This window comes from Vicugna pacos, chromosome 1 (genome assembly GCF_048564905.1).
Source record: "Vicugna pacos chromosome 1, VicPac4, whole genome shotgun sequence".
Lineage (NCBI taxonomy): Eukaryota > Metazoa > Chordata > Mammalia > Artiodactyla > Camelidae > Vicugna > Vicugna pacos.
The window spans coordinates 12,058,847-12,072,394 of NC_132987.1; the positions used below are offsets into that span (position 1 = coordinate 12,058,847).

General features: G+C 37.8%; 1 protein-coding gene across 3 annotated transcripts in view; it reads right to left on the minus strand.

Moving 5' to 3' along the window:
• The window catches only part of NGLY1 (N-glycanase 1), a 49,388-nt gene that overhangs the window by 11,127 nt on the left and 24,713 nt on the right, over positions 1-13,548 (minus strand). For all 3 annotated transcript variants that reach the window (XM_072951288.1, XM_072951212.1, XM_072951198.1), the window contains exons 5-9: positions 7,846-8,068; positions 5,603-5,724; positions 4,469-4,614; positions 2,747-2,857; positions 1,381-1,545 (exon numbers count right to left, since the gene is read on the minus strand). In XM_072951288.1, coding sequence (XP_072807389.1) covers positions 1,381-1,545; positions 2,747-2,857; positions 4,469-4,614; positions 5,603-5,724; positions 7,846-8,068 — 767 coding nt within the window. The remainder of the gene's footprint in view (positions 1-1,380; positions 1,546-2,746; positions 2,858-4,468; positions 4,615-5,602; positions 5,725-7,845; positions 8,069-13,548) is intronic.

The window sequence follows — 13,548 nt, forward strand, 5'->3', positions numbered from 1 at the left end:
CAAGAAACAGATCATAGGCAAAGATGTAGAAAAATCTCATTTGCTGCTGCTAAGAGTGTAAACTGGCACAGCCACTTTCGAAAACTGTTTGGCAGCATCTGAACGTCCTCATACTCCACGACCCAGCTGTTCTGCACCTAGGTATGCACCCACCCGAAACGCATGCACACATTCACTGAAAACACGTCTGTGAACGTTGACAGCAGCACAATTTTTTTAAATTGAAGTACAGTTGATTTACAATGTTGTGTTAATTTCAGGTGTGCAGCAAAGTGATTCAGTTATATGTATTTTTTTCAGATTATTTTCCACTCTAGGTTATTATAAGATACTGAATATATCTCTATGCTATATGGTAAACATATATCCTTGTTGCTTTATTATTTTATATACAGTAGTGTGTATCTGTTAATCCCCTACTCCTAATCTATCTCCCTCCTCTTTGGTAATCGTAAGTTTGTTTTCTATGTCTGTGAGTCTGTTTCTGTTTTGTAAATAGGTTCATTGGTACTATTTTTTAGATTCCACATATAAGTGAGATCATATAATATTTGTCTTTCCCTGTCTCATTATTTCACTTGGTCTGACAGTCTCTAGGTCCATCCTTGCTACAAATGGCAATACTTCATTTTTTATGGCTGAGTAATATTCCACTGTGTGAGTGTTGATGGACATTTAGGCTGCTTCCACGTCTTGGCTATTACAAATAGCACAGCAGCACAGCTTTAAACTAAAATCGAAAAATAATCCAAATACCCAATAGCGATGTGGATAAATTATAGTATATTCACACAGTGGAATATTAAACAGCAATGAGAATAACATACTATAAATATGCAGCAATAAGTATGAATCTCACTAATGTTAGGAGAAAAAGACCACCCACAACAGAGTACATCCTATATGATTCCATTTACATAAAGCACAGTAACAAGCAAAACTAGTCCAAGATGTTAGAGATCAGGACAACGGTCACTCTTAGGGGTGAAAGGTAGTGACTGGAAAAGAAATCATGGTTGTTTCTGACGTCTGGTTGTCTATTTCTTATTCTGGTTAGGGGGTAACCACAATCTGTGAAAATTTGTTAAGCTGTACACTTACACTTTGTGCATTTTTATGTACTACGGTAACAGTTTTACGGCACTAGAAATTTACATAAGGCAAGCAATGAAAAAATTCTTTTAACTGCTTTGCTGAACTCTTATATGTAATTATACTATGCCAATCAATAATTGGTTCTCTTCAAATGTTTACATTTTTAAATAATTACTCTGAAAAGTTCATGGAAAGGTCACGGCCAATGCATTTTTCTGTACATAAAGGGCACCGGATAGGAAGTGGGAGAGTGAGGAGATCATCACGCTGTAATGAATTAAATACCTCTGGACCCGTTTCACCTCGGGCTGCTCTCCACGCCAATGACCCAGATATCCTTCCACCAAGTTCCCCAGGCTTAGGGCTTTTGGGAGATATAAATTCAACAAGCTCCACAATTATCCTCTGGAGAAGTTCTTTTCTTCTGTTTTCTGACAAAGATATTTGCCTCTGTAATTCATATTTGAAAAAAAAGAGTCATTAAAATTAGGGGAATGTAGAGGTCCATCTCTAAGTATGAATATAATTAAGGCATTGCATTTTAACAGGATCTTGAAAGAAGTAACCACTTTTATTTTCATACATATAATTATTTGGAAAATAGGACACACACTGTGGAAACTTAAAACAATTTTACCAATTTTATGTGAAAAAATCATTTAACACCCATACTTCCCATGCCTGTGTCAGACCAACTGTCCTGCTAACAACAGCGAGGGAGGCAGGACACACACACACGTGACATGCACATACCAACCCCCGTTTGAACACGGCAGAAAGCTACCGAGGTAGCCAGAACTGAGAAGGCTAAGATCCCAAGGGAAGAAATAAACACGTGCCCTGAACAGCGCTTCTTCTCCCCAGGCATCCACCAATTATTAAGTGGCACAAAAAGCCAGGCACAGAACAGGCTAAAGCACAAAGCAGAATTTGCAGCAGTATTTTCAGTGCTGGGGAGTAAGTAATTGCAGTTCAGGGCCTTCCAAGGCTCTAGTAAATACTCCAGGCTTTCAGCTTAGGCTCTCTGAAGGGCCACACACTAGAAGGAAGGTGAAATTCCAGGTAGAATGAAATCCACCTTGAGTCTCAGGCCCTGTAAGGTGATCCTCCCTACTCTAACTGCCTGCCGGAAGCAAAATTCATTGTTTCTTAAATCATGAAAAATAACACGCATCTATACAGTAAAAACTTCAGTACTACCGAAGTGGTATAAAATCAAAGCTGAAACTTCCCTTTTGGACTCCCATTCCTATTCCCAGAAATAGTCATTGTTAACGATTTCCTGTGCCTTGTTTCAGAAATTTCCATACATGGACAAGTGCTGAGTGTGAGCGTGTACAATTCTATTCGAGACACAATTACTCTGAAAAATAAGGCAACATACTTTTTTATGTCAAATATCACATATACTGAAATTCTGTTTCACTAATCTTTGAGATGTGACAATTTAACGCAAAAAAATCCCACCCCCATGATATTTAAAATGAGTCCTCAAAATTTTCAACGAACAGGAAGATATTTAACATATTTAAATGTTTTTGTTTGCAAAATAATGCTACTATTTTAAGAACTTCAATAGGTTAAAAATTGGCTACTCCTGATTAAAGAATTTCAAATGTCCTCTCAAAAATGACAAATGCCCATCACATACCTGCTTATTAAGTCCATTAATAGTTTCTCGAAGTAACTCTTCCTTAACTTCGGTTCTTCTGGAGATTACCTCTTCATGTTTACAAGAATATCGCCAAGTGACATCAACCACCTTGAATTACAAGATACAAATATTTAACAAGATTGCAATCATCAGCCTTAATTTGCTAAACACCTAGAATGTAAGTCATTCTTAAATAGAATTTTAAAAATAGTATCCTTTGTTTAAAACCTGTGGGGAAAAAATTGAAAAGAATGTACTTTTTATTCATTTTCTAATGGGTACACTTCCAAGAAAGACTATGGTTAGGGGATAAAATTTTCAGAACATTTAGCTGTTTAAAATGTATCTACAAAGCTGATTTCACAAATTCAACAAATAAAAACTCCATTTCACTGTACTGAATATGTAAATTATAAATGTAAATGAATATATTATAGAACTGATTTTTGACAAAGGTGCAAGGACAATTCAATGGAGAAAGGATAATTTTTTTAACAAACGGCACTGGAACAATTTGTTATCCATATGCAAAATGATGAATTTCAATTCAAACATTAACCCAAAATGGATCACAGACACAAATGTAACGCTGAAAGTATAAAACTTCTAAAAGAAAATACAAGAGAAAATCACTGTGGTTTGGACTGGGAAGCCTAGTTTTTTTGCTATAACATCAGGAAGCAAGATCTACAAAAGAACAAATGAATATACAGGACTTCATTAATTTCCTCTCTTCAAAAATCATTGAGAGAATAAAAAGACAAGCCACAGGCAGGGAGAAAGTTTTTGCAAAGCATGCATCTGAAAAAGGACTTGTATTCAGGATACATGAAGACTTCTTAAAACTCAACAATAAAAAAATGAACAACCTAATTTTTTAAAAAATGGGCAAAAGAGGACAAATGGATGGCAAGTAAGTTCATAAAAAGATGCTCAGTATTGTCCACAGGGAAACTCAAATGAAACTACAATGCGATCCCACCACACATCTATCAAAAGGACTCAAATGAAGAAGTCAGACGACAATGTCAGCAAGGATATGAAGAAACTGGGAATTCACACATACTGCTGGTGAGAATGTAAAATGTCACCATCACTTTGGAAAACAGTTTAGCAGTTTCTTAAAAAGTTAAACATATACCTACCATATGATTCAGTCCTTCCACTTCCAAGCATTTACCAAAGAGAAAAGAAAGCATATGTCCATTTAAAGATTTGTGCTGAATGTTTATAGCTACTTTACCTGAAATAGTAAAAACTGGAAAGCACCCAAATGTCCATCAACAGCAAGTGGATAAACAAAGTATGGTACATTCACACAATGGAACATCACTCAGCAATGAACTACTGATACATGGAACACATGGTATGAATCTCAAAATAACCCCTCCCCCATCAAAAAGATTATATATGATTCTGTTTGTATAAAACTCTAGAAAAGAAGATGAATCTAGTCTTAGAAAGTCAATCAGGGGTTGCCTGGAGAGGGACGAGGAGGAGGGATAAGGAAGAATCCAAGGAAACGTTCAGGGATAGTGAACGTGTTCACTACCTCGCCTGCAAAGGTGATTTCACGGGCGTATACAAATGACAACATTTATCAAACTGTACACTTTAAATACATGCTGCTTACTTTTTGTCAATTATACCTTCAAAAGCTGTCAAAAAAGGAAAAGAAAATCTTATTCTTAGAAAACATTTTTTTCTCTTATTTCCTACCTCATCTTTGGAAACTGCTATGACATAGGACAGCTTCTTGCCCCACCCTATTTCATAGAGGAGCGGTTTGTCACAGACATCTTCACACGCATCACAGTGCAGCCACCGCTGCTGAGCGGGAGAATAGACTTCTGTCCAGACGTGGTCTACTCAAGCGAGAGACAAGACAGCAACAGAAAAAGGAAACAGAAGTCAAGTCTGTGAAGCCACAATGACCTCCAATAACCATATACAAGTGCCCAAGATGAGAACCACATAATACTTTTCAATATTCTAAATTTTAATTTAGAACATTTTGTGGCACACAAAACTCTAGAACACTTGTTTTCATTTCTCTATCTCTGAAATCCTTGAAAATGTTTTGGAAAATCTCCTTTAATACCATTTTAGGCTTAACTGAAAACAATGTGGGTTTTATAGCTCTAGAAAAGGCAAATATAAAGAACAGCATCAAAAACATAGGACTAATGCACACAGTTTGCTAATGTAAAGGCGTTCATTCCGCTTTGAAACTGCGGTCTCTCTAGACCTCTAAGACGCAGACCAGCAAGCGGTCCAACAGAGGATCTCTGGTTACGGATGGTCTACATCTGACTGTAAGAGAAGGGTAACTATTAAGTGAAGGTTTCATTTCATCCTAAGAAAACAAGAGAAATGCGAGTAAAAAAATCCAAGGAGAAGGAAACCCGTTTTAACATGTAAATGACACAAGTCATAACTAAATAAATAAGAGTAACACAAATTTCATATGGTTTACATTATATTTTTACTGTACACTGAGCTAAGATTACTAAATCTTTTACACTACTCTCTACAAAAGTGAAGATTTCTACAGTACATCATTCCACGTTATTATCCATATAGAAACTGCATTACTAACAATGTCATGATAAACTGTTAATACAAGAATGTTTTAGAGCGAAGGGCCAGGCAAAATGCTAGAGGTACTACAAACATCCTGTGATTTCCATAAAAAAAAACCTGTGAGGCCACTATTACTGTCATTCTACAAAAGGCAAATGGAAACTCAGACTGACAAGACCAGAAGGCGACATACAGAGACGACAAGGCCGGACCGCAAGCCCAGTCCCTACGTGTGAAGCCCTCTCGTCTCAGCTCGCAGCACGTCCGCACCTGTGTAGTCCCACACGTAGCGCGCCTCAAACCCCAAGGCTCGGCAGCACAGCATAAAGCAATTGGCCCACTCGCCGCAGCGTCCACATCTTGTTTCCAGAAGTTTCTCAGGATTATTATACCTGGTTTAAAACAACAACAAAAGCTCTGATTCATTATCAAAATCAAAACTTTTAAGAATTCCTATTACCTTTGTGCTCAACAATAGTACTTCTTAACTTCATATTCTTAAATAGTAACTAAAGAGCCTAGAATACATGAGGTCCTGCGCTAGACTCTGGGGTGGAAATGATTACACAGTGGTACAGCCTTCAAGGAGTTTACAGTCCTGAGAGAGAAGGAAAGAACACAAGTAACTTAAATACACGGCAGGATGAGACCCAAACCATACAGCAGGTGAGAATCAGTGTCATGGGCGCGGGGCTGGGGGGGTGTTGGATTTGAGCTGGACCTTGAAGGGAGGCGGGATCTGGACAGGCAGAGGGTCTCCAGGAACTAATCTGCTGTGATGTGAGCATCAGTATCACTCTAGTAAGTGGTATAATTAGCTCATTGTATTTAAAACGCTAACAACTTTAACAAACCACTCAATAAAGATTTTAAAGCTTCGCTGAACTCAATTTTACTTAAAATACTATTTTTCCTTCTAATGATCATTTTGATTGAAATTTTATTCTCCTGAACTACTTAAAGGTGCTTGCTAAGTTGGAAGCTGTTTTTTGAAATGTGTTTGCAACATTCTTTTAACAAGTTACTCCAATTATAGAATTATCAGCTGAAGAACATTAAAGTTTTGCATATTGTGTTGAGAAGGATTTGGGGCTGGTATGCAGGAAAAGTGCTCGGCTGAGCAGAGGTGTCGGCCATGAGCTTGGTTGGGAAGGAAACTGTTTCATGAGAGAACTGGCTCTGCAATGACAAGTTGGTCTTACATTGAGCAGATGCTCTTGCCTGAGCTGAGTTAAATGAATTTATAATTTAAGTAATGTAGCTACTGGAAAAAGTTGTACATTCACATGAAGACGTAACAGCAGACTTAGAGCATCCTATGCCTCCATCTCCTGTATACCACCTGTGCCAAGGTGAAAGGTCAGCTAATTAATAGTGTTCCTCCTCCCAGCCCTATACAGAGAACAGCTTACAGAGACAAGCAAATGAAACACTCTAAATAAATCAATACCTTTGTTGGCCTGTGCCCTTTCACGTTGCATTATCAGTCTACATCCAACTGCCTAGCGTTTATGAAGAGGAATTTAATTACATATATTTTTTATCTTCAAATTTTTGCAAAGTGCCTGTGAAAATGTATGCTGAATGATGAAATAACTTGCAATGATTTCAGATAATAACTGGATATTGGATTCTGTTTATCTTAGATTCTGTATATCACAGGACTGATTCCTGGTTAAGACAGAACTGAGTCCCTGAGCCTCCAAAATCGGGTATTTCAAAAATGATCTCTTCTTGCCTGGTGATACAACCAAACTTTAAAAGCATTGCCAGTTAAGAATATCTGGTAAGAGACTTGTAAATTGATGGATGGAAAAAGGTAATAGAAAAGTTCCAATTTCCTTAGTTTAAAATTTAGATGAAGGTAGGTTAGGTTGGTGGGGGATACATCTAATTAAAACAAATTTTGTCCTTAAAAAGAAAATACAGTGGAATTCCATGATACTACATTTTCACCTTCTGTATCTCCATCCTTCCACATTTCCATCTGATGACTTTAGGGACAGTATTGTATTTACTATCACAATGATCAGTATTACCATTTTAGCATTATATTATGCGCTGTCAGTATTGCTATCAAAGTTATCAAAAAGTTAAAATTTATGTATTAAGGGAAGAGAAATATAAGATTTACAGCACTAAACTGCTAGGACTACATTCAATTTATATTTAAGAGTCAACAAACTTTTCCTATAAAAAGCCGGAGAGTAAATATTTAGACTTTGCAGGCCACATGGTCTCTGTCTCCAGTGATCAAGTCTGCCATTATAATGTGAAAACAGGAACAGACTGTAGGTTAATGAAGCAGCATGGATATGTTTCAGTAAAACTTTATTTACAAAAATAGGATGTGGGCTGGACTCAGCCTGTCAGCCATAGCTTGCTGACCCCTGTCCTGGAGGAATACATTTCTAATAATTAAAATGAAGATTAAAAAGCTGATTTAATAAAGATTCTCTCCTAACCATTCCAATAAGAGATTATTCTGACTTCACTGTCCAGGGGACACTCACCTTGGGAATCGGTTGCTGTGCTGACACGCGTCACAGTAATGATCTTCTACTCTGTTCGCACCCCACTTCCGCTCATCATCATTGGGGAACAGTGATTCACCTCTGGACTTAGTCTGGCCACCACATTTACTGCACACAATGTCATTCACCCAGTGAAAAAATTCTTCCTTAAACCAGTGTAAAAGCTCCAGCAAAAGAAAATCCTCATCATTTATGTTGGTCCCTGAGATGTTAAGACAGAACCAAGTTAAGATCTAAAGCTGAAGAAATGAAAAACATCATACATACTTTCTTCTCAAATATGAAGCTGAAATACATGAATACAAACGATGACCTAAAGGGTCTTTAGAATAAGATGCAGACAGAATTGCAAGGTGCCGCGAAGCAGGCTGAAGTGCAGGGACACAATCCACGGCACAGTCAGTGCAGTCGGGCTTGATCACGGCATCCTCTACCTGACACCGCACACTCACAAGCGAGCTGGACACAAGTGCCTCTCAGGGAACTACCAACAGTTGGGAACTGATCCACAAGCACGCGGGAGGTAACAAAATAAGTCTGATTTTGAAAAACATTTTTAAACGACTATATTAAATTTGTTATTAGATATATACATAAGTAAATATGAAGACACAAAATTACAGGCAGAAATCACAGAATTCTGGACACTTTAGAAATCATCCTATTAGCTTTTTTTTAATTAGTGGTTCAACTATACAATATAATTCATCTATGAATACTCACCACAAAACACATAAAAGCACAACCATGTGGGTATTGGTACCAAAACAGACATATAGACCAATGGAACAGAATAGAGAGCCCAGAAATGAACCCACAAACTTTTGGTCAACTCATCTTCGACAAAGGAGGCAAGAATATACAATGGAATAAAGACAGTCTCTTCAGCAAATGGTGTTGGGAAAACTGGACAGCAGCATGTAAAACAATGAAGCTAGAACACTCCCTTACACCATATACAAAAATCAACTCAAAATGGATTAACGACTTAAACATAAGACAAGATACAATAAACCTCCTAGAGGAAAACATAGGCAAAACATTATCTGACATACATTTCAAAAATTTTCTCCTAGAAGAAATAAAAGCAAGAATAAACAAATGGGACCTAATGAAACTTACAAGCTTCTGCAGAGCAAATGAAACCAGAAATAAAACAAGAAGAAAACCTACGGAATGGGAGAAAATTTTTGCAAGTGAAACCGACAAAGGCTTGATCTCCAAAATATATAAGCAGCTCATACGACTCAATAAGAAAAAAATTAACAACCCAATCCAAAAATGGGCAGAAGACCTAAACAAGCAACTCTCCAAGGAAGACATACAAATGATCAAAAAGCACATGAAAAAATGTTCAATATCACTAATTATCAGAGAAATGCAAATCAAAACTACAATGAGGTATCACCTTACACCAGTCAGAATGGCCGTCATTCAAAAATCCAAAAATGACAAATGCTGGAGAGGCTGTGGAGAAAGGGGAACCCTCCTACACTGCTGGTGGGAATGCAGTTTGGTGCAGCCACTATGGAAAACAGTGTGGAGATTCCTCAAAAGACTAGGAATAGACTTACCAGATGACCCAGGAATCCCACTCCTGGGCTTGTACCCAGAAGGAAATCTACTTCAGGATGACACCTGCACCCCAATGTTCACAGCAGCACTATTTACAATAGTCAAAACATGGAAACAGCCTAAATGTCCATCAACAGGTGACTGGATAAAGAAGATGTGGTATATTTATACAATGGAATACTACTCAGCCATAAAAACTGACAACATAATGCCATTTGCAGCAACATGGATGCTCCTAGAGAATGTCATTCTAAGTGAAGTAAGCTAGAAAGAGAAAGAAAAATACCATATGAGATCGCTCATATGTGGAATCTAAAAAACAAAAACAAACAAACAAAAACAAAGCATAAATACAGGACAGAAATAGACTCATGGACAGAGAATACAGACTTGTGGTTACCGGGGGGGGGGGGGGGTAGAGGGTGCGAAGGGATAGACTGGGATTTCAAAATTGTAGAATAGATAAACAAGATTACACTGTATAGCACAGGGAAATATACACAAAATGTTATGATAAATCACAGAGAAAAAAATGTGACAATGAGTGTGTATATGTCCATGAATGACTGAAAAATTGTGCTGAACACTGGAATTTGACACAACACTGTAAAATGATTATGAATCAATAAAAAATGTAAAAAAAAAAAAGCACAACCATGTGTACACTATATATAACAACCCTAGTAAGTAAGCATGACATATAATATTATATCCAGTTTATCAAATAAAAACTTTCTCTCAGCCATATGCTAGACCATGGTATCCCTGGGAAGAAAGAAAGGAGAGGGGAAAGAATCTGGGAGGCATATAGAGGGGGCTCTCATTCCTATCTTTAATATTTTATTATTAATAAGTAATAAAACACATATATGAAGGAAATATAGGGCATAATGTTACAATCTAATAAAGTCTGATGCTGGTCACAGGTGTTTGATATACTCTATTCTTATATTTATGTTTGAAATATTTCAAAATAAAAAACTACAGAGAATATTAAAAAGCCAAAAGTATATTATGTTCCTGAATGGGAACACTGAATATTCTCAAGTTGTTAATTCTCCATAAATTTACTTGTACTTTAATGCAATCTCAATTTAATAAATATTAATAAATAATAAATAAAATAAAGTAAATAATAAAAAATAATTTTTCATAGAATTTGACAAGCTAACTGAAAAATTCATGTGAAAGAGAAAATGCACAAAATAGTCAACACAACTTTGAATAAGAATGAGATAAATTTGTTCACTACACATCAAAACATATTACAAAGTTCCAATAATTGAAATATTGTGACATTGGTAAAGAATAGATAAATAGATCAATGAAACAAAGAGTCTTGAAAGACAGATTTCTAAAAGATACACAGTATTTAATAAAGTTAGCCTTTCAAAGTAGTTCAATAAATGGAACTGGGACAAGCAGCTATCCAAATATCAGATCTCTACTCCATTCATTCTAATACACATGTGTGTGTATATATATACACACATATATACATACACACAAATATATAAATACTATATACAGAGAGAGACTTATAAAAGTAATAGTAGAAATTTATGTTTATGACCTTGGGGTAGAAAATGAAACACAATTATAAAATCAATAATGGGAAAAAACTCATTTTCTTACATTAAAACTTATAACTTTTGTATTTCAAAAGATACACTAAATGAAATTAAACAAAGAACACTAGGAGAAAAAATATAGAATGTGTCTAATAAAGTATCCAGAATATATAAAGAACTTCTATAAATCAGTAAGAATGTTAACAAAGCCATTAGAAAAATTAATTTAAGTCCACAAAAAAGTTCAATAATTTCTTTAAGTGGAAGCAAATACTCTCAGACACTTCTGGTACACACTGGAAGGTTGTCTGTTCGGCAGGGATCCACTGCAGTATAAAAGTACCACACAGCTTTCACACTTTTGTATCTGTCCCAGGGAAACACCTGTTCATGTACGCAGGCAAGCTTTACAAGAATCTTCACTGCAGCAGCTTTCAGAAGAGAGAAGAGTGGTAAACAACCTGGACGTCCGTCAGTGGAGATCTGTATAAACAGCGAATGCACACCGTACAGCACAGGGACAGGGGATGACTTCCAAGACACAATCAGTGAAAAGCACCAAGGAGCTGAATATACAGGAGGTGATAAATTCTCTGTAAACCCATGCAACTTATTTATTTTTATAGATACTATCTATGGGTGTAAATACAGAGGAAAAGATATGAAAAGGAACACATCATGTGATAACAGCTGTCACTAAGCAAGAGGGGGAGCAGAACTGACTGGCAGGAAGAGTTTCGCTTCCCTGCATAACAAGAAACTTACCAACAAAGAGATATTCATAAATGTTAGACTGAAAATGAACTTTTAGAAATACAGCACTACCGCCTTCTCCACTCAGTCCCTACAGCAGAGTGATCTTAAAAACGCAAGGGGGTTATGTCATTTGAAACCCTCCAGTGGGTTTCTGTCTCACTCAGAATACAACCCAAAGTCTCTTCTCTTGTTCTCTCAGCTGGCCCCTGGGGCAGGCTGAAAAATGGCCCCCTGAAAGATATCCACATTCCAACCCTTACAGTCTCTGAATGTACCACATATGGCAAAAACAAAACAAAACAAAAAAGTCTTTGCAGATCCGAGGAAATTAAGGATTCTGAGATGGGTTTGAGACAGGAGGGATTATCTGGGATTACCTGGGCGGGCCCTAAATGCAGTCACATGTATCCTTTGAGGAGGGAAGCAGTGGGAGATCTCAAACAGAGGTAGATGCCAAGGTGGAGGAGGAGACTTGAAGATGCTGGTCTTGAACAGTGCAGAGAGCAGCAACCCGCTAAAGACTGCAGGTGGCCGCCAGAAGCTGGCAGGGCCAGGGAAAAAGTTCTCCCTCAGGGCCTCCAGGGAGCGTGTCCTGCCGACACCTTGATTTTGGCCCAGTGATACCGACTATGGACTTCTGGCTTCCAGAACCATGAGAGAATAAATTTCTGTTGTTCTAAGGAACCAAGTTTGTGATAACTTGTTACAGCAGCCAAAGGAAACTAATACATCCCTTTTGCCCCTCTGACCTCCTTTTGTCGTGTTCCTTCCGCCACAGCCTTCACGCCCTCCTTGCCACCTTTAAACACGCCCAGCTCACTCCCACTCAGGCAGCCTGTGCAGTTGCCAGTGCCTCCACCAGAAGGAAATCACTGCTCTCAAGAGAAGCCTTTCCTGACGAGCCTCAGCAAACAGCGCCCTTCCTAACCGCTCTCTGTGCTGTTGCCGACTTGTCGTCCCAGCCTTCTCACTACCTGCCATATGTGAGTAGCTCTTTTTGGCTGTCCCATCTGCAAGGACTCTGTTTTGTTTGCTGCTGAATCTCCAAGAACTGGAGTTGTGCTTGCTACACAGCAGGTGCTCAGTAAATACGAGAATGAAGGATATACTTAGACTCACTGCTGTTCACCAAGTAGTCATGACCAAGATGGGAGAGGAGGGGAAGGGAGACAGCACACTTTGGCTTCCACGCACGTGCACCCCGGGGATACGGCAGCCGCTGCCCAGCTGAAGCAGGCCTGTCACGCAGAGAGGGAGGCCCACCTGACGGTCAGTGTACCTGGGCTACACAAGGTGCTTAATTACGGCTCAGAGAAATTACAGCGGGGTCCTGGCTGTACAGGATAAGAGCTCAGAAAGCTCCGAGATACGGGGGTGAAAGGAAAGTCTGACTTAGATGCTAAATTCTGTGAAGATAATATTTAAAGCGTGTAGAGCATATTTGTAAATTATCATCAAGACTTCAAATTAATAAATTTAGCATCTTCAAAAATACCATATAAATATAAATAGATTTCTGGTAACTTTTCAATGACAAAAATAAAATTAAGAAGTTTAAGCCTTAACTTCATCCTATGAAAACCACAGACATTGGCACAAATAGAGGGAGTAAGAAGAAAACTGGTAAAAACATCAGAAGAGGGAGGCCCATCCTTAAAATCCTTAAGACTCAATATTCTGCCTCCCAGGTCTCCATAAAAATCTAGTCAGCCAAAATGTATTTCGTTATCATTTTTCCAAAATGACAGGGTTCTTTCTCTTCCAAAAGGATGTTTCATCT